General features: G+C 38.0%; 1 protein-coding gene across 8 annotated transcripts in view; it reads right to left on the bottom strand.

The window, feature by feature from the left end:
• Positions 1 to 20,997, bottom strand: part of RPAP3 (RNA polymerase II associated protein 3) — a 38,077-nt gene that overhangs the window by 6,576 nt on the left and 10,504 nt on the right. For 7 of the 8 annotated variants that reach the window (XM_039504299.1, XM_039504316.1, XM_039504287.1 and 4 more), the window contains exons 4-13: positions 20,445 to 20,567; positions 16,496 to 16,623; positions 15,160 to 15,281; positions 14,648 to 14,718; positions 12,304 to 12,438; positions 7,980 to 8,107; positions 6,605 to 6,726; positions 3,878 to 3,948; positions 3,634 to 3,750; positions 1,551 to 1,762 (exon numbers count right to left, since the gene is read on the bottom strand). In XM_039504299.1, coding sequence (XP_039360233.1) covers positions 1,551 to 1,762; positions 3,634 to 3,750; positions 3,878 to 3,948; positions 6,605 to 6,726; positions 7,980 to 8,107; positions 12,304 to 12,438; positions 14,648 to 14,718; positions 15,160 to 15,281; positions 16,496 to 16,623; positions 20,445 to 20,567 — 1,229 coding nt within the window. Of the gene's footprint in view, positions 1 to 1,550; positions 1,763 to 3,633; positions 3,751 to 3,877; positions 3,949 to 6,604; positions 6,727 to 7,979; positions 8,108 to 12,303; positions 12,439 to 14,647; positions 14,719 to 15,159; positions 15,282 to 16,495; positions 16,624 to 20,342; positions 20,568 to 20,997 lie in introns of those variants that run through there. The other variant, XM_039504335.1, reaches the window with a different exon arrangement.

The following is a 20,997-nucleotide window of genomic DNA, read 5'->3' as shown; positions in this document are numbered from 1 at the left end:
TTTGCAATTTCATAATGCAAAACAATAAGCATGTCAAATGTGAAAACATTTTCCACACTGATTACAGTGCAGCCATTTGTTCTCCTATAATTTATTTGTCATTTCAATCAGTATATTTTTAGAAGTTAGAACATGGCTGTAAAAATGTACTTTTTCCCTAAAAACACTACAAACTGAATCCATTCAGCTATTCAGGGGAGGAAAAAAAGAACTAAATTTTTCCAGACAGTTTTTCAGTTAGTAAAAATATGTTAAAAAGGCGAGGAATACCATATTAATATTCTCTGACAGTTCAAAGAACCTGGGAAATTGGCTTAAACAGCCAACCAAGGATTCCCAACACCTCGGTGTAGGGAGCTCTCTCCATTGGTTCCATATCACCCAGCCCAGCATACACCCATTTTAGGAGTCATCCCAGGGATGATTCCAGCCAATTTAATGACCCTGTCACAGGCTCACTGGACTGTTAAGGGGAGCTGGGTTCAGCCTAGTCGAGACAGGTCAGCTACCCTCTCCCTCCATCTGATCCTGATCAGCTAGGGAGCAAATAGCCCCATTTAATTATTAGTCCCAGCTGGGAAGGAGTTACGGGATGACCCCAAAGAGTTGTAAGAGCTTGGTTGGGGGAGGCAGGCTGATTCCTCTAGTAGGCTCTGGAGAAGGCTAGCTCCCAGACAGACAGCCTGGTGGACTGAGGGTTTCAGGAAGGAGACTGGCTCCTATGACTGATCCTGGAAGCAGGGAGGCTCCCAGAGAGGAAACGCCCTGAGAGTCAGTTCTCTGTGGAGAGTGAGAAAGACCTGAGAGCTTAGGCCAAGAAGGGTGAAGAACCCTTCTTTTATGCTTCACTTGGGATTACTGTTTAAATTAGTTACCAGTACCTTGCCAGGTGGGGCTGATGGAGACTACTCCCTGGGAGAAAACTGAGGCATGGTGAATAGTGCTGTGGTGGGCCACAAGGGGGTGCCATGGAGTCTGATTCTGCCACAGGCTCCTTGGGAGCTCTTACCAGTCAACAGAGCTTAGAGCAGACATGAGGCTCCTGGCTGCCTCCACAATTGGAGAAGTGGTGGTAAAATGCTTTAATACCATATTTGTTGCCTCCCCTCCCTAGGTGTGCAGGGCAGACCTCTAGCACTCCTGAGAATCTTGCCCTAAAATTCCCAACTGACCTTCTATAATTGAGGTAAGATGTAGTGCATAGGAAATGTAGCATATTTTCTACATCAAGATTACATAACTTTCCTCAGATATTTGGAATACCTGAGCAAAACAATCCAAGTTAACAACTTGTCCACCTGTATCTAAAAGGGTCATATTTGTTTCAGAAGTGTCTAAATAAAGTAAATCTAAAGTAAATCTTCAAACAAGGTGTATACAGCTACAAGACTATTTAATAAAAACAATACAGTGACGTTTTCAAATTTCAATGACTACACTTAAGGTTTTTTGGTACAATATTCAAAGCATGTAATAATTTGAGAAGGATTACATACCCAGCCACGTTTTCTTATCAAATCCGACAACACCAAAGAGTTTATTATACTCACTGGAAGGCTGGTATATCACTGATTTCTTCTATTTTCAATTGTTTTGCTCTAGGAGTCTCAGATGTGGTTAAGAGGTCATCTTGACTTGGATTCTTTGTTGTTTCTATGCTTGTAGAATTAATCCAATTATTGATTAGAGTAGTAGTGTTAGGCACATCAATATTCTGCATCTCATCATCTACTTCTTCAATGAATATTCTTCTCAAAGGTTTCTAAATAGAACAAACACCTAAGGTTAGTGGGATACTCTACTTTATTCTTTGTAATGACTACAAATAAAAGACTATGGTTTACAATGGACTAGAACCCCAAAGCCACCATGTTAGTGTGCGCTGGTGTCCAGTGCAGATACTTTACAATAACACTATACAGTGTTTACATATTTATTATAATTTGACTTCAAAATTTATCATAAAATGAAAAATATTCTCTCTCATTTGGCCTTTTCCCTGCTACCATTTCACTTTATTCGTCTGTATCATGGGGCATCCTCACCTCAAAGTCATTCCATTTCTATATTCTGTTTTCCCAGACAACTAAAAAGTAAAAAAACCCATACTTCTTCTGAGAGGCCCTTTAATCTTTCAATTTAGGATCTGTGATATTTGGGTCAGTCCATTAGTCAATCAAATTTTGTATCCTGACTTCAAAAGAAGATGTAGCAATGAGATTTGACTAGCTTTATTTTGCATAAATAACTACAAATGGGTCTGTGGTCACAACATTTAAAATCCAGCTATCCTATTTGACTAAATGACATCCTGAGGCACTGAATTCCATAGTTTGCCTACCCATTGTTACTGAAATAATTCGTTTTATTTGTTCCAGTTTTGCTAATAATTACTTTGATCCCTGCCTGATCTCCAGCAATTGCAGACATCATATTACAGGCCCTCCACGGGACCTCAGGGTCTTTTACCGACCACCCAAATGAAGGGTGAATTCCATCTACTGAATGTAATCTTTTGGGAGCAGAGTGTGTTATGCATATTTGCAAGGCTATATACAATTATTAGTAATGTGACTCGGAAGTTCAAACAGCCAATTAATCTGTTAAAGGGAAGAACAGAAGAATGCAAAAGATTCTGGGTCAGATTCTCTGTCATGACTGAGATCTGCTTAGCACAGTGAAGAGGCCATCAGGGAACCAGTTATGACTTTCCAGTCCTCAGCTACGGCCCAGCCCCACCTTAGGTTAGAACAGTGTGAGCTGCTCTAACAGCTATGTTAGTTAGCAACAATCTCCAAAGAACAGTCCTCCATCTTGGGATAGGAAGAATGCAATCCATTATGGACACAACCCATCCTGCCCCGTGTCAGGAGAGGCGTAGGGTCTCCACTGGGGAGATACAGGTGGTTTCTGTTCTCTTTGTACTGCAAAATCAGTGAAAAGAGAACAGAGTAGGACAGTAAATTTGTAAGCGTCAGTAAATGTCTAACCTTAATAGAACCATGAAGGACAAATTAATCTATATTTAGTATCTCCAGTTAGTGCAGCTTTTAAGCTGAAAATTAGCATGTAAATAATGCTACAGCTGATATAACCAAGTATAATTCAACATTATAGAGCGTATATTCTATTACATACATTTGTATTATGCAATCTCTCTTACTTGGATGTAATTAATCCAATGCTTATCTTTAAAATTTAAAGTAAAGGACATTATTTTCTACCTAACTTTAGTCTGTTACCAATTTTGGTTTATATTACAATTAATGGAATCAAGAAACAAAACTGTTTGGAAGTTATTTATTAAATTAAGAGAAAATGTATTTGTTAAACAGTGTGCTTTGCACTGTACAAAACACAGCAAATATGCTCTGTGTCCCAGGGAATTTACCTTATAAGAAACAGAAAAGAATTAAAATGTATGAATAGTGCAAGTCTAATGCATGCGGAAATCTGTATCTGCAAACTACAATATATATTTAAATAACGCATTTTTACACTAAAAGCGTGCATGCCAAATATCAGTTTACATTTACAACACAACAGGTAGGAAAGGAGTTAAATGTTGAACTCCACTATTTCTCCATGCCCCTCTATATTTTTAAGATGTTTCCACCCTTCTCCCCCACTTACAGTTGATCGAAGATGTAAGGGTTTATCAATGGGCTGCACTAGGCTTCGTATTTCTGTTTCTTCTGCGGATGGTTCAGGACATTCCTGGTAAGTCCACAGCCCTTTCTCAACTAATTCCTTAAAGATAATTGTTTAGATAATTAAAATGAAGGTTAGTTATGAAATTCATTACATTTATACATATAATCTAAGCACATAAATATTCTGTTAATAAACTGCAATATATAGTCACAAACATACATACATTCTGTATTTTGGTTAGTTCATTTATTGCTTGTTTATTGCCAGGTTCCAACTTCAAAACTGTTTCAAAATCTAAGTGAATAGAAAAAAAAATGAGAAAAAAATGTGTAAGTTTCAAATTGAAGTATTTCTGGTCTTTTTCTTTTTTCTTTATTATTAAACGAACTGTTTTTCCCAAAGGTAACCACCTCCAAAATAATTAGTTTACTAGTAAATTAGGACTGTCAGGCGATTCAAAAATATTTAAATGGTAGTCTTGTTTAGCAGAGCGATTAATTGCAATTAATTTTCTTAATGTTTTCTACATTTTCTAATATATTGATTTCAATTACAAACACAGAATACGAAGTGTACAGTGCTCACTTTATATTTATGTAAAAAACAGAAGGAATAGTATTTTTCAATTCACATAATACAAGTACTGTAGTGCAATCTCTATCACACAAGCTGAACTTACAAATGTAGAATTATGTACAAAAAAACCTGCATTCAAAAATAAAATGTAAAACTTTAGAGCCTACAAGTCCACTGAGTCCTACTTCAGCCAATCGCTCAAACAAAACAAGTTTGGTTACAATTTGCAAGAGATGATGCTATCCGCTTCTTGCTTACAAAGTCACCTGAAAGTGAGAACAGGTGTTTGCATGGCACTGTTGTAGCCGGCGTCGCAAGATATTTACATGCCAGATGCGCTAAAGATTCATATGTCCCTTCATGCTTCAACCACCATTCCAGAGGACACGTGTCCACGCTGATGATGGGTTCAGCTTGATAACGAACCAAAGCAGAGCGGACCAACGCGTGTTCATATTCATCATCCGAGTAAGATGCCACCAGCAGAAGGCTGATTTTCTTTATTGGTGGTTTGGGTTCCGTAGTTTCTGCATCTGAATGTTGCTCTTTTAAGACGTCTGAAAGCATGCTTCACACCTCATCCCTCTCAGATTGCAGATGGCACTTCAGATTCTTAAACCTTGGGTTGAGTGCTGTAGCTATTTTTAGAAATCTCACATTGGTACCTTCTTTGCGTCTTGTCAAATCTACTGTTAAAACGTTCTTAAAACAACACGTGGTGGGTCATCATCCGAGACTGCTATAACATGAAATATATGGCAGAATGCAAGTAAAACAGAACAGGATACATACAATTCTCCCCCAAGGAGTTCAGTCACAAATTTAATGAACAAATTTTTTTAACGAGCATCATCAGCATGGAAGCATGTCCTCTCGAATGGTAGACAAAGCATGAAGGGGCATACAAATGTTTAGCATATGTGACACGTAAATACCTTGCAATGCCAGCTACAAAAATGCCATGCGAATGCCTGTTCTCACTTTCAGGTGACATTGTAAGCAAGAAACGGGCAGCAAACCAAACTTCTTTGTCTGAGCGATTGGCTGAACAAGGAGGAGGACTGAGTGGACTTGTAGGCTCTAAAGTTTTATATTGTTTTGTTTTTGAGTGCAATTATGTAACAAAAAAAATACCTATATTTGTAAGTTACAATTTCACGGTAAAGATATTGCACTACAGTACTTGTATGAGGTGAATTGAAAAATACTATTTTATCATTTTTACAGTGCAAATATCTGTAATAAAAATAATAATATAAAGTGAGCACTGTACATTTTGTACTCTATGTTGTAACAGAAATTAATATATTAGAAAAGATAGAAAAACATCCAAGAATATTTAATAAATTTCAGTGGGTATTCTATTATTTAACAGTGCGATTAATCGCAATTAACTTTTTTGAGTTAATCGCGTGAGTTAACTGCGATTAATCGCCAGCCCGAAAATAAATTAAAAATATAAAAATTAACTCCATTTATATTAGAAAAATATAAAGCTTGATTATTTCCTAGTAGCTAATAATATGTAATAAGAATTTTTTTATAACTAGGTGGGAAAAAGACGTTTTATGTTAAAATAAGACTTATTATGAAAGCATCAGTCACAGTTCCATATTTAAGATTGATTGGCATGTTATACTTAAACAGGAACTACAAATGCATAATTAGTGCACCCAAACAGCCATAACTCTGTTTTGTAGTGATAACACAAGGCAGCAGGGCTGAGGGAAAAAAACAAGTGTCTTTAAAAAAAATTAATTTTTACCTAAAATGGAACTATAAACACTAAATGCTTTAATTATAATTATGTGGTTATTGCATGGTGTCAGTACAGAGAGCTAAAGTTACCTATTCCTGTGATGTATTTTCCCCTAAATTACTATTCTCAAACTAGACTCCATCTTAATGTAGTTTTTGGCTAGAGAGAATACTAAAACCTAATGCTGAAGCTTGAAAATTAGGTTGGTTTAAAGACCACTATGGTATCAGTCTTCATCTCTCTCACTCTCCCAATATTCAGGTCCCATGCTGTTGAGCCCTAATTTCTTGCAGGAATCCAAACCTAGAACCCTTCTACAACACTCTTTAAATAATACATTCCATTGCAATCTTTAGAGAGATAATTTTATCTGTTCAAATGAATAAGGGATGGTAGGTGAAATAAATCTTCAATTTGGCCTACCAATGAAAAGAATTAGAGATCTGACATTCACGGTACCAAAAAAGTGGTCTTCCTAGAAGTCTTGCCCCAATATACTGGAGATGTCAATAAATTGGTTTAATTGTTTATTGGGTGTTTAAAGGATCAGGACTAAATAAATCTACATATGGTACCTAACCCATCACAAACATTTACTTGCATTCAAAGTCTCACCTTGCATAGCTTCTTTTAGCTTTCCTAGTGCTGCTCTGGCAGTCCCTCTTCTGGCAAAAGCTTTAGAATAGGAAACATCTAATAGTACAGCTTGTGTGCAGTCTGCTTCTGCCTCTTCATATCTCAGCAGAAAATAAATTTTAAAAGATTATACTAATCATGTAATGAAAACACAGTTTTCAATATTAAAAAAAAATAGTTTCTCCAAGGTATAAACATTTGGACCATAGGCTTAATATCTGGATGCCTAAAATTACGTCCTTAAATCCATATTTAGACACCAATAGAAGCTGCCTAGTTTTCAGAAGTGTTGAGCATCCCTAGCTCCCAGTAAGTCAATGGGGGGCTCAGGAGCTCAGAACAGCTTTGAAAGTCAGGCCTCTTTTATTAAGTGATTAAATATCAATCTAAGGGTTTAACTTTAGGCACCTACGTTTGAAAATTTTAGCCTTAGTTTTTGTTACATCCAGTGACATCACAGATCTAAATACTCAGCTTTTGTCAGAGCCTGTCTACAGTATTAGTTTATTTCTAGACTTTTTTTTTTTAAACACAACTACAGAGTTTTTAGAAAGCAATATTTTTCCAAATAAGCATAATCTAACAGACTTACTAATTTTTTTTATATTATATACTTTAATATATTGGTTCTGTACCTGAATTTTGTGACAGCCACACAGAATAACACATACTACATGGAAAGAGCCTTTACAAATGGTAGAAACATTTGCCTCATTTGATTGTAACATTCAATTCCAGAGACAAGTATGCGTGTCTATTGTTACTGGGACTTTTTGGTTTACTCAAACAACAGAAAACAACAAAAAACACAACTACCTTTCTACGTCCATTACTGAAAAGAGTCTGTATAGTTAAAAAATATTTGTTTTTACAGACTGCTTATAACCATTCCTTCAGAAGTTTGACATTTGAATCAATTTCTTTAGCAAAATTAGCTCTCTTCCATCCTATATGAGACATCTAGCAACTTTCTATCTTTTTGTCATACATAAACAGCATTGATCCAGGTCCTTTGAAAAGGCGAATATAGTTGCACAGAACTTTAAAAGCAAGAAAAATTGGACTGGTCAAATTGTGAGAAAATGATTCAAGGCTCATTGTGGTTTCAACCTAACCCTATTTTTCTCTCTTTCAAAATGTTTTCATTAAAAATTAATCACAAGATGACATAAGCATATATTAAAGGAGACACTGAAAAGAACAACTGAACATTTGTTTGAATATACTTTATACTGAATTCTAAGAAGAGTGTAGAGTGCATGGCAGTAGCGGTTTGAATTTAAATGAAACTGATGTATCATTTTTTGTTCCCAATTTACAAAGAATAGAGAAGCATACACTCAACACCACTTACTTTTGAATCTTTAGATAGGCCATAGCTCTGTTAGCTGGCAGAAGTGCATTGGTGCCATCTGCTGCTATACCACGTGTATAACATTCAATTGCTGCTTCATATTTTCCCTCTTTGAAATATCCATTTCCCTGATATATTTGGATGGAAAAATTGTATAACATTAAGGAAAGTCTGATAAACATTAGATATACTGGTGAGCATTTAAAAAATACTAATAAGGTGAGTCACATTAATAAGTGATGCACATTAAAATTTGCTAGAAATGAGAAGTACTTTACTACATTAAATGGAAGACACTTTGTAGCCAGATGCCTACTTAGTTTTCATATATAGAAATAACACACTGGAAAAACTGTCAAACATGGATTCACTTTTTAACCTTATCACTACTCAAATATTCTTCACAAAATTAATTTCTCACAACAGACCAGCGTCATGGGGAGTGATGATTATATTTAATAAAATATACACACATTATATATAGATATATACACACACAAACACAATAGTGTATTTTATTTATATATATATTAAAAAAATATGATAAAAAGACCAAATGTCAATTGATGATTAAATTTAATCACTATAAATATGAAAAGTAAATTGATGCAGCTTCATTTAGGAAATGCAACAACAAAAATAATGATGAAAAATAAGTGATGTAGTGATACTATTATAAGTTGAAGAATTAAAAAAAATGTTTTACAGTTCTACATTTCATACAGAAAGTTCTTTAAAAAGAGTATAAACTTTTTTTTTTTTTTTTTTTTTAAAAACCATGTCTGATGGGAGATTCCACTGATTCAGCCCTATAAAGAAAAAGAACTCAATCATTGCTCAGATAAGGGTGGCAATGTGCAGTTTATTCGTCAGATCCCTGCTCTTTGGAAGAAGACTAGAAGATAATACTTCAGTAAGAAATAAAATCTAGAATCACAAATAATGCATGTGGCAAAACATTCTATTGCATTACAGTAGAAATCTACATCTCTGATGCATTTTTTCCCCCCAGACAGTTATAGGACATCAGCTATAGAAAAGTTTACAGAGTTACTTCAAGATTATACGGCTCCATATAACCCAACTGTAACCTATAGTACCACCTGTTGCAGAATAAGTGAGAAGGAAGAAAACTTGTAAGCACAGAGGAAAACAAAAGCAGACAGATTTCACCATAAGGAATCCTTGAAAATAGTTTATGATTTAGCTGTAAGAAAAGCCAAGAGATCCTCTTTCTCTATGTAGGCCCTCTAACTCATCTTCTTCAGATCACAAAATGCTTTGTCAATGCACAATTTCTCCCCCTGATTATAGACATCTGTTATCTCTAGTTATTATGGCTAGTCTGAAAAAAATATACCTGGCACCACTGTTGCTTTGAAAAATGATGAAAAAAAAAAAAAAGACCATTAAAAAAAGGCTCCTAATTATTTTATTCAGGGACAATCCTCCTTCCACCCTCCCATCCTGCAATAAATCTAGAAGAACCACCTAGAAGAAAAGAAAGTTAAGAGCCTCATTTCTGCTTACGACTCCAGCAACACATGAAAGGCAGCATCTGCTGCAAGAGATAGAAGACAGGCAATTACTGCCTGTTTTTCTCCAACTCTGCCTTTTTGCTGGGAAGGAGAGGATAGTACAGTGGCTAAGGGAGTCACTGTGGAGGTTTTTTCTAGATGGCTCCAAAGAAGACATTCTCCATTTTCCTTCTTGGGAGTCCCTGAAAATGGCAGCAAGGAGGCCGAGTGATAATACTGACATCTTTAGTACTTTACAACTCAGCAAACAAAAAAGCCAAGTTCTATTCCAGGGCCAAATCTGCAGCTAGCTCCTAAATCTATGTACTTTAATGTTTCATCTTAATCACTCCCCAAATCGCCATGTGTTTCCCTTGTATTTATTGATTCATCCTCACAACTCCCCTATAAGTTAGGGAAGTATTAACTCCATTTTACAGATAATTTTACTGTAACTCTGTTCCCTAAGTGACTTGTCCAAAGGCATTCTGTGGCAGAGCCAGGGACTGAACACAGCTCTCCAACATCTTACTCCATTTCCTCAATCTCAAGATCAAAACTTCAAAGGTTCTCACATGCTGTTTCTCCAACTCTTCCATCTGCACCAGTGACCCCATCTATTGTCGCCTGATCCCAACTCTTACTTCCTTGTCTCCCATTCTCCTCAATGTTTCTCTTTCTTCAGGTTTCTTCCCCTCACAAGCATAAGTCTGCTATGGTCTCCCTCATCCTAAAAAACTCACTCTTGACCCCAACTTATCTTTCCATTTACCATTAGCCCTCAGCTTCTAAGCTCATTGCTTTAAGTTCCTCTCTTTCAACTCCATCCTTGTTCTCTCTCCGATCTTCCTTCATATAATTATCAAAGTTTCTAAAGAACTCGTAATAGTAGTTGCGGGACCTCTACTCCATCTTCATCCTCCTTGACCACTTGGCTGTTTTTTTTTGTTTTTTTTTTTAAAAACAGCTCATCAGATCCTGCTTCATGAAGTATTATTCTTTGCCTTCCTTTAGCATTTCCTTTGGTGGAAACACCTAATTCCTCCTGCTACAAAGACCCACTCTTTGACCATTTCTCTTCTTCCTCTGCATTCTCTGCCTCTGGATTATTTTAAGCGCTCAGATGATTTTATGCTATTTAGGTCAATGAGTAACAAGTGTACATTAACACTTCTGTCTCCATCCACTCTTGCCACTCAGTCCATCTCTTTGACATCTCTTCATGGAGATCTCCTATCAACTTAAGCTCAACCCAAGCAAAATGAAACTTATCTCCCCTCTATCCCCTCTCCACTGTTACTGTTGACATGACCACTATCCCGAGAGTTATGTAGGCCCAGAACCTTGGTGCCATCTTAAACTCTGACGCTGTTCATTCCCACCCTCATGCTGTAGTTATGCCCTCATGCCACCCAAAACTCCTGCTTGTGGTGAGAGGGGCCTTCTACACAGGAAGCCCCTGCCACTACTACCTTTGTAGACCCTCGTCCCTGTGTTCAGGAAGGATGGGCTCGGTCCTGAATGAATTAGGAGTCAGCCCCTTCCAACACCAGTCTAGCACATGATGGGACCATGCCTACAAAGCCCTCAGCAATTCAGAGTCCCCTGATAAAGTGGTGAAGGTGAGGCCCCTCAACGCAGCAGGTTTCAGTATTAACAACCCTGTAAGATGAATGGGTAAATTCATAGCTCTTGGAACTCTCATTTCAGACTGCAGGAAAACTCAGGCAGACATCACTGAATCAGCAACACTCTGTTTACATTCACAAGGCTTTCTTAATAACCTTGAGGGCTAGAAGCGGGGGGGGGGGGTGTTTAGGTCAAGGCTACAATTCATTTTCATTGGACTCCAGGAGCCACGTCTCTGCAGTCATGTCCACAGTGCATATGCCCTAATCCAGCCATCTCCACTAACTCCTTCTTCAAGCATCAGATTAAAGCTTCTTGTCCTCACATTTAATGCCCCTCAGATTTCCATCCCTTTTTATTTATCTGCTCTTGTATATTATTGCATCACCCACTGCCCTTTCAATGATCCCATTCTTAATAACCTAATTATTAACTCCTCCAATAGCTTCTTCCAAATCATCCCTTCATGCATGGAGGATCTTCCCAAAACTAGTCCAGAAAACTACTACTCTGTCCTCCAAATCCCAGATCAAGACCCAGTTAGTGTGTATTGTCAGTAAGAAAATACAAATTTATAATAAATAGCTAGGTAGGTGGCCTCTACAGATTATTTGTATCTATTTTATTTCTTGTTTATTTCAACTGTCAGTCACAATCAACTAACTTGGCACCACATGTTCCTATCAGGGTTACCCACAACCTCTCTCATTCCCTGTTTGTTGCAAACACTTTGCCTCATTTCATCTTAGGCCCCGAATTTGCAATGGGGACTCCACCTGGGCACATCGGGGTCAACCTACATGTAATACATTGCAGAATCAAGTTCTTATGTAAGGTTTTTGGAGCAGGAATACACTTTTACTATGTATTAGTATATTGCCTCACATAATGCTTAATGGCATCTATCCCATTTGGGTTCTCCTGGTGCTACTTTGATACAAAAACCACTCAACCATAACAAACAATGGGCACTAACCAGATAAAATCCCACCTCACACCCTTAAAAAATACACACTTTGCACAGATGAACAAAGGAATGACGCACAAAGATTAAAAAAAGATACTATGTACTTTTGTTGTTCATACTTGCACAGTAAAATTATAGTATACTATTACTTATCTTGAGTAAATGTTTTGTTCATTTTCCCCTCATGGGTGAAAAAGGCTATGTGATTTACCAAATCTTTCTCTGCAATAGCCTTCTGCTTGAGCTGCTGCTCTTCTATTTGCTTCTTTTCTTCTTCTGTTAATTCAAGCTTCTTTCCAACTTCTTCAGTTTCGTTTTGTTGTGAATTTTCTTTTGATGTTAGAACCTGGGATAGGTAGCATCAACAATATTATTCAACTAATTTTCTCCCCCCTTCCCTCCCTCCCCACACCCCTTGTCTATATGGTGGCTTTGTCCGCACCAGGCAGGAGTGTAAATTCTAACATGCATTAATATGTCACTCACTAAGTTGAGTATGTATCTTTTAGTGTGTGCCAGCAGGATCCACACAGGCCATTTAGTATGCAACATGCTGGCACGCATTAGAATTTACGCCCCTCCTGGCGTGGACTAAGGCACCATGTAGACAAGTCTACACACTAGGGTGACCAGACGTCCCGATATTTAGGTGTTTGTCCTGCGTCCCGACCGATGTTTGGTCAGGATTCAATTTGTCCCAATATTTCGCGACACTCCAGGGGTTTTTTTGGTTTGTTTTTTGCCTTTTTTTTTTTGCTCCGACGACGACCCCCTCTCCTCCCCATGTGTCCCGATATTTTCTTCCTCTGATCTAGTCACCCTACTACACAGGCAGAATTTTCTTCAACTGGAATATATCACTATTTGTAGTCTAATCAAAACTCTTGGAAAGCATTTTATTTATTTTTATTTATTTATTTCAAAAAAGATATACTGGCATTAGAAAAGGTTCAGAAAAGGGCAACTAAAATGATTAGGGGTTTGGAACAGGTCCCATATGAGGAGAGATTAAAGAGGCTAGGACTTTTCAGCTTGGAAAAGAGGAGACTAAGGGGGGATACGATAGAGGTATATAAAATCATGAGTGATGTGGAGAAAGTGAATAAGGAAAAGTTATTTACTTGTCCCAATAATATAAGAACTAGGAGCCACCAAATGAAATTAATGGGCAGCAGGTTAAAAAAAAAAAGGGGGGGGGGAGAATTCTTCTTCACACAGCACACAGTCAACTTGTGGAACTCCTTGCCTGAGGAGGTTGTGAAGGCTAGGACTATAACAGGGTTTAAAAGAGAACTGGATAAATTAATGGAGGTTAAGTCCATTAATGGCTATTAGCCAGGATGGGTAAGGAACGGTGTCCCTAGCCTCTGTTTGTCAGAGGGTGGTAATGGACGGCAGGAGAGAGATCACTTGATTATTACCTGTTAGGTTCATTCCCTCTGGGGCACCTGGCATTGGCCACTGTCAGTAGACAGGATACTGGCTGGATGGACCTTGGTCTGACCCAGTACGGCCATTCTTATGTTCTAAGGAAGCTACTTTGTTATAACTTGGATGCATACAATTTCTCACTGGTAGAAATAAAAACATTTAAAGAGACTAGCTCTTTAAAAAGGGACTAGAACTCTTCACTGTGTTGAAGTGTCTACCTAACACATGCTTCCATCACAGCATCTCTGTGAAGCACAACTTTTATTTTTGTTAAAACATTTAGCAGAGGGCAGTAAAATTCTGATTCTGATGTTCCAGTTTCTGAAACATGCTTGTTGCTTATTCCCAGCACTGTCTGTACAACATCAGCTCCAGCTGGCAAATCATTTTAGAGAGTTCATTACAATGTTTAAAAGGCAAAGATTGGTTTTAAAAGTAACTTTTCCAAATGCTTCCAAAATAACAGGTGTATTATTTCTGGACTCTGAGTAACTTGTATTTACCACAGTTCATTATAATCAACATTCTCTCTCAGTACACTGCTTGCATGGTGGATCTACCCTAGATTTTAATCTACATCAATTTTTGATCTCCTGCCATGCTCACACCCACTCACCACGCATCCCAATTTGTATCAACTACAAAATTAGTCTGAGGCATAAGCAGAGTGCACTCAAACATACCATCAGCCAGAATTACTCAGTAGCTAACAGAACATGTAAAGTTCTTCCACTTATATACAGTGCTACTATGTGACTTGTGCTAGACTTATCACAAACATAAAAAACAAACAAACAAAAGAACAGATGGGAGGATGAAAATCATTTGAGAAATCAAAAACAGGTTAGAAACATGACATGGTTGGAATATTGGTATCCACCATTTTTTTCACCAAGATTTATATGGGCTAGTCCACTGTAGGCCAACGAGCTAACATTTCACTGGTCAGTGCTTATTAATTTGCAAGTAGTAAACTAAAAATGTTCTTAAACTCCTGGGGGGGAAGTATGTCGTACTAAAAAAGCATAAATATAAAATTAACAAAGGGTTTTTTGACATCATGAATCGAGTTAAATATAAAACAGTTGTTTATTAGACTGTTAGCAACGATTCATCTCTCTTACCTGATCGATTTTCTGGAGTTCATTTTTTGCTTCAAAGTTATCTGGATCCAGTTCTAAAACCTTTTCATAATCTAAACAGTAGACAGAAGGACATCAAAATTCCATATTTTTATATAACTATGTTACAGGTGAAATTAGAAACTAGCATATTTAACTATTACCAAAATGTGAACTAACAGCTTCTGTCAAGTCATTTTGTGGTACTGAAAAAAAAAAAGGGGGGGGGCGGTCTAGCTGGCTTAAGATGTCACACAGAGTTTACTATTCGAAGCCATTTAAAATCCAATTATTTCATATACTACTTGTAGCTACTCTTCTGATTTAGACTTACTATCCCTTTTCAACTTGCCAGATTAACTCGATCTGGCATCCCGTTTGATTTCTTCTTGAAAATGGAAATTAAGAGTCCTTTATCAACAGGGATAAAATCAACCAAACAACAACAACAAAAATCTACAAAAAGGTTTAGAGTAATAAGTGTATAAAATAGTTTGCATGTATAATAAACTAACCTTCTTTGGCCCCCTCAAGATTTTGCAAAGCAAAGCGAGCAGCTCCTCTCCTAGAATAAGCCTTTGTATAATTCTTATTTAGTGCAAGTGCTAAATTGCAGTCAGATTCAGCAACAGAAAACCTATAACAATACTGCAGATTAATTATTTTGAATACATTTAGATTAAAGAGAAACATAAGTATGGCTCCAGATTAAGCTAACAAGATGTATCCAAAGTATGACAGAACATTGGAGAGTCCATTTTGGGGGGGATTCAGTGACATTAACCCTCTAGATAAAGATGGCGCATAGAGGCGGTATTCAGCTTTAGTTGTTGACATGAAAGCCAACAATTTTAGGTGCACTCTTCCTCAAAGTATTTTCAGCACTATTCTGATGGTAATCCCCTTTAGGAGTAAAAAGGCAAAAAACAAACAGCTTGCTCTCTCTGCCCCAGGGCCACCCGGGACTTTTCTTGACATCTGGAGCAGGCTAGAGCAATACCTGCTGCCCAGACAGAATTCACAATAAAGGGCCTGGATCATGCCCAGAAATGAGGTTTAGATCTCAGTTGATGTACTTGATAAAGGGAGCAGTAAGGGCTTGTCTACATGAACACTTGTTCACAACAAGCTGGGGTGTAAATCAACCCCAGACTAAACTGTTGTGCACTAAGTGCCAGTGCGGACACTGCAGCTGCACACTAAAAGTTGCCTAGTGAGCTTTAACCTAGCCCGCTTTGAAATGGGAACAGACTGAAGTGCGCTAGGGAACTTTGTGTGTATGCTGCCACATACTAGAAATTCCCACGTATGCTTTAATCTACTCCCAAACAGGGTAGATTAACACGCACTAGGAAACTTCTAATGAACAAGCTAGTTACACCCCAGCTTGCTGCAATCTAAGCATTTGTGTAGATGATCCCTAAGAGACAAATATTTTTTCTTTTTCTTTGTTACAATGCACTCCAATATAATAGGTGGGCAGGGTCTCTAGACACCACAGAGCCTCAGCAACAGAGAGAAAAGCAATCTCCCTCTGCCAAAAATGGGAAGTCTTGGAAGCACTTTGAAAATTTGGGGCTATATTAGAGGGCAAAAAAGTGTCTTACTCAAATATTCTACAACAGGGAGGTTGGGACTTCCAGTCTGAAGCTGTGGAGGCAGACTGAAACTGATAACTTCAGAAAGAGACACACTTTCCATCCCGGCAAATCAAATTCTACCTCCAAAGCTGCAAGCAGGCTGAAAATGCACATAAACAGACCTGTGGATCTTAGCATGATGAACAATATATTTATGACTATCATTCAAAGCAAAACAGTATTCAAGAAAAAATTTGATAACAAGTCTTACTTTTTCATTCTAAAGAAAGCAGATGCTCTGTTTGTGGGGAGGACTGGATTGTAAGGATCAGCATTCATCCCCTTTGTGTAACATTTTATTGCTTCATCATACTTTCCTTGTTGAAAGTACATATTGCCCTGTTTTTAAAAAAAAAAAATTAAAAAAAGGGCAGCTTGTTGTCAATTTGTCACAGTACAGTCTTTTGCTAAATAAACATTTTGTACTCATTTCAGTCTCTTAATTTTGTGGTTCAAAGAGAACAAGCATTTTAAACGTTGGGTTAAACATTCCAGTTTAAAGTCTCTAAACGTTGCTATCATTAGTCTGTTACTTACAAAACATTTCTAAAATGTTTCTCACCTTCCTACAGTCAATTTTTTATTATCCCTATAATAAAAATGGTTTACTTTGTCATACAGCTTGTTAAAAGACTCAACTTAATACAGATCACTCCCGCTTGGATTTCCATAATTATTACAATCTCTTCATAGGTTATCAATGAAAATCGAACCAAATATCACAGTATTTTAGCTTTTGAAGAAGGTTTATATCATCATGCCGTAGTACTTGTTACAAGTTATTCTGAGGTCAGAATATTGGCTTGCTCAAGTATAATTTGGAGCTATTTGGAGAAGGGATGGGAAAAAATAACTTTTTTTTTTAATTGTTTCCACAGTTATGGAAGCAGCTTTCTATATGCATTCAGAAAAGTCAGTCTGGGTTAGATTTTAAAGCAACATTTAAGACACAATTGAACCACTTTGAATTGAGACGTACCCTAAGAGTTGTGTATATTTTCTACATTAATCTGTTTTCTGCCAATAATACTCCAATAATAAATTTACATAGCAACTTAAAACAAAATTTGCAAGAAAAATAATAGTAGTATGGAAAAGAAGCCGATGTAAAATCTTCTGAGTAATATTTGTCCAGCCCATCAGTCAAGATGAACTGTCCCAATCTATAATGGAAGAACAAAGTGTCCCACAAATAAAAACAGTGATCATAAGGTTAACTCATAAATGAGAGAGACTAAGATAATACAATAATAGAATAGAAATCCTTGTTTTTTAGATGGCTGGATCTAGGACAGTTGTGGGAACACAATCTCTAGGAAGGAGGATGACATACGCACCACACTTTTTTACTCTTAACAGCCTGCTGCTGCCTTACAAGATTACCAATTCTGCAAACTACAGAATGAGTCCAGTGATCAGCTGCTGTACAACGCAACAGACTCATACAGGTAAACTGGAAGATCAGAATTGAGTGAATCTAAAATGTATACTTCATAAAAGAAATGGAAAGGTCAGGAGACTGACAACAGGATATGCAGACTTTCAAGTCCAGCCAAGGTTGATTGTGACAAAGAGTTTTGCACCTCAAATCCTGATGAACAGATAGTCAAATGGAAAAAAAAAGAAAAAAAAACCCTCCCATCAGAACTGGCACCCTTCTTCGAAGTCAACAGAAAGACAAAGGATGAGACCTATGGACAAAGACTGAACTACTCTCACTCCTAGATTTAACTACTTAGGGTGAGGAATTCTGGCAAGGTAGTGGAGGAAGGGAAGACAGAACAGTATGTCCAGGGCTATGCTATATTTAAGACAGGGAGGTTCAGTCTCAACAACCTAGCCCCTTTAACAAGCAGAAAGTTGACTTAAATGCTGTGTGAAGATCAAGAGGGAATCTTCTCACTCAGAAGAATATAGTGAATCATGGGCCTTTGGAAAAATGAAGACATCATACATCCTAGCTGAAATTGGAGGGGAGAGAAAAGAATGGTTACTTAACCTACAGTAATTGTGGGATCTTTGAGATGTGTTGTCCACCCAGATTCTGCTTCTGGTGTGCATGTGTCCCATGCATGTGAGATCAGATCCTTTCAGCCGCACCCATTGGGACCACATACATGCCTTAGATACCTTTGTGATGTTCCCACCCACCCAAGAACATCAAAGGCCGAATGGGTTCAATGATCCCTCAGAAGAAATCTGATATTGCTTGTCGGCTTTTTTGGAAGTCGTTGCCATTGGTGCTGGGGTCTGCCACAAGATCTTAGCTATTCTAACAAGATTTCATTAACGGGCATGGTAAGGCTACCTGAAGGCATGAAAGAGTGCAGGATACCTAGTAATTTCTATGGCTTTTCCTATGCTACCTCTATTGGAATTTCTAACATATCTGCTGTGTGACTTAAAAGCTCTCAGAAGGTCTTGAAATCATCTGTCTAGCTCAGAATAGAAGTGACTGCCTCATCTGGTGAAGAGAAGGAATTGCTGTTGGGAATAAGTGTTCTTCCATCTTCAGCTGCTATTCTTCATTGTCATGGTCTAGTTGTTGCAGACTGTGAGACTGTACTAACTGACCTTGCTGAGTAAATCTACGGTGTCTTGCAGGAGAGGAAGAAATAACTACTGAGCAGGGGAAGAGTGAGGGTAAGGACAGCACAAGGTGTCCTTGAATGACACAGGGATGGAGGCCCTGGGGGTGAAGCCACAAAGAATTTTCTCCTCAAGTTTCCTGATGTCTGTGCCTATAATGGCATTCTCTGGAATCTATCTGGCCAGTAAGGTTTATACAAGGCAGTATGAGGTGTATGTGGCGATATCTTCCTGCTATGCTCTGAAGGGCAGGAAGAAAATGAATACGCTTCCTTTTATGGGGGAGCTATCTTGTCAGGTGTTCTAGGGTCTGCCCACAAGCAAGTGACTGGATTTAACAGGTGAGTGCATCACTACTGTGGCCACATCAGAAGTCGGCAGCGAGGCAGACTGCTAAATGATGCAGATAGCTGGAGTGACTCCAGTAGCCTGGTGACCATAAGACGAATGGGTACCTAAAAAGTCAGTGCTGGAACCATCTGCACTGTGGAGGTGAAGTCTGAACCATGGGCACTGAAGCTCAAGTGTGGCTGTTCCAATGGAAGTACTGAGGGAAGTGAAGACTGTGGTTTCAGATGGTGCCATGAGTTCCTAGTGACTAACTGTACCAAGGCATCAGAGGGACCCAGTCTGGGTTATCAACTGCCTTTTGGCTAAGGGGCATCGGCTCTTGAGTCACGGTAGGTCTTTTGTCTGTCTTTATTGGGCACCATGATGGGTGACCATGTTTGTGCTTGACCCTGAAGTGGCGCTGCTTCCAACCACTTTCAGATAATGACTGGGTAGAGGAATTCTTGTCTGTCCTGCCAGAATCAGTAGTCTTAGATTAAGAAAGTGCCTAGGAGCTTGGTGCTGATCCACAGCTCAGCAAGGTGCTCATTCAAATAGACTGAGGAGGCAGGGCTCTTTAGCCTCGGGTCTGAAGAGGCCCTCCTTAGTGCTCTAGAAGTAGAGCTTATGATGGGCCTTGGTGGCTTTGTGCATCCTCTTGGAAAAGGAACAGACTGAACACTTATCAGGATTCTGTCCCTCACCAAGGCAGAAGAAACACCAAGACTGTCCACCATTAAACAACACAGCAGCCTCTCAAGAAGAACAAGTTTTAAATCCCAGGGATTTAGTTTTAGCCATATCAACTAAGTACAAAGTAAACTCCAAATCTAATCTAATTTTTTTTTAGCCAAAGGGTGTAACAATGTAACTATTAACGAACTACACTAATAAACAATTCTAATTATCCTGACAACTAACAGGTCCGTGCACAGAGTATGTGGACACTGAAAGCGTTCTCTCTTGTCAGGAGAAGAAAGAAAGAAGTGAGGGATAACTGGGCCCATTGCGCCCTTTATGTCCTTTCCGGGGGCCAGGGAGTATGAGCGTGGAGAGGGTGGTGCAGTTCAAGTGTATGTAGGGCATGGTCCCAACTGACACTGCTGTCTAAAAGAATCTGTTATTGGGCACATGCTCACCAGAAGTGGAATCCATGTGGACAATGACTTGAAGCAGCAGCCAATGTTCAAATGTCTGGGTCACTTTTTTATTTTTTAAGGGTCATTTAATGCTGCAATAACCTTTTCTTTCTCAGCAAGAGCTTTTTCTGCATCTATATGAATTCCATCTTCTTCAGAGTCCGATTCTGCAGATAAGGAATCATGGGTACTATCTTCTTTGTCAAGTTCTTCAAGTATTTTGTCCTAAAAACACAAAAATAAATTCACGTATATAAAGTTCATTATAATCCATGACTCTACACAAATTATAACTTGATATCAATAAAGGACAAACTAGACATAGGATTTTTAAAAATACATCTGTCAATTATTACAAATACTACTGACAGTACTTTGTTTTGCCTTTAACTAAGGTTGTGATCTTGCTCAGCCACAGGGGTTCACTTGTGCAGATCTCTATACAGCATTGAGGCCTAAGAATGTATGATTTATAATTTTGTAAGCTGATTTTGAAATATTGACAAAGGTAATAAAATAACTTCCTGACAACACATACTAAAAAATAATAAATCTCAGTTATTCTGCTTGGGCTCTTATAAAATGCACATTGTTATTACAGATGTTTAAACACTGATAATGGTGCTATGGATGGTGCAGCTGTACATGCAGTACA

The sequence above is a fragment of the Mauremys reevesii genome, linkage group 1 (assembly GCF_016161935.1).
Source record: "Mauremys reevesii isolate NIE-2019 linkage group 1, ASM1616193v1, whole genome shotgun sequence".
In the NCBI taxonomy this organism is placed as follows: domain Eukaryota; kingdom Metazoa; phylum Chordata; order Testudines; family Geoemydidae; genus Mauremys; species Mauremys reevesii.
Note: the sequence above shows the minus strand (reverse complement) of the source record. Positions and strands in the feature narration are given on the sequence as shown.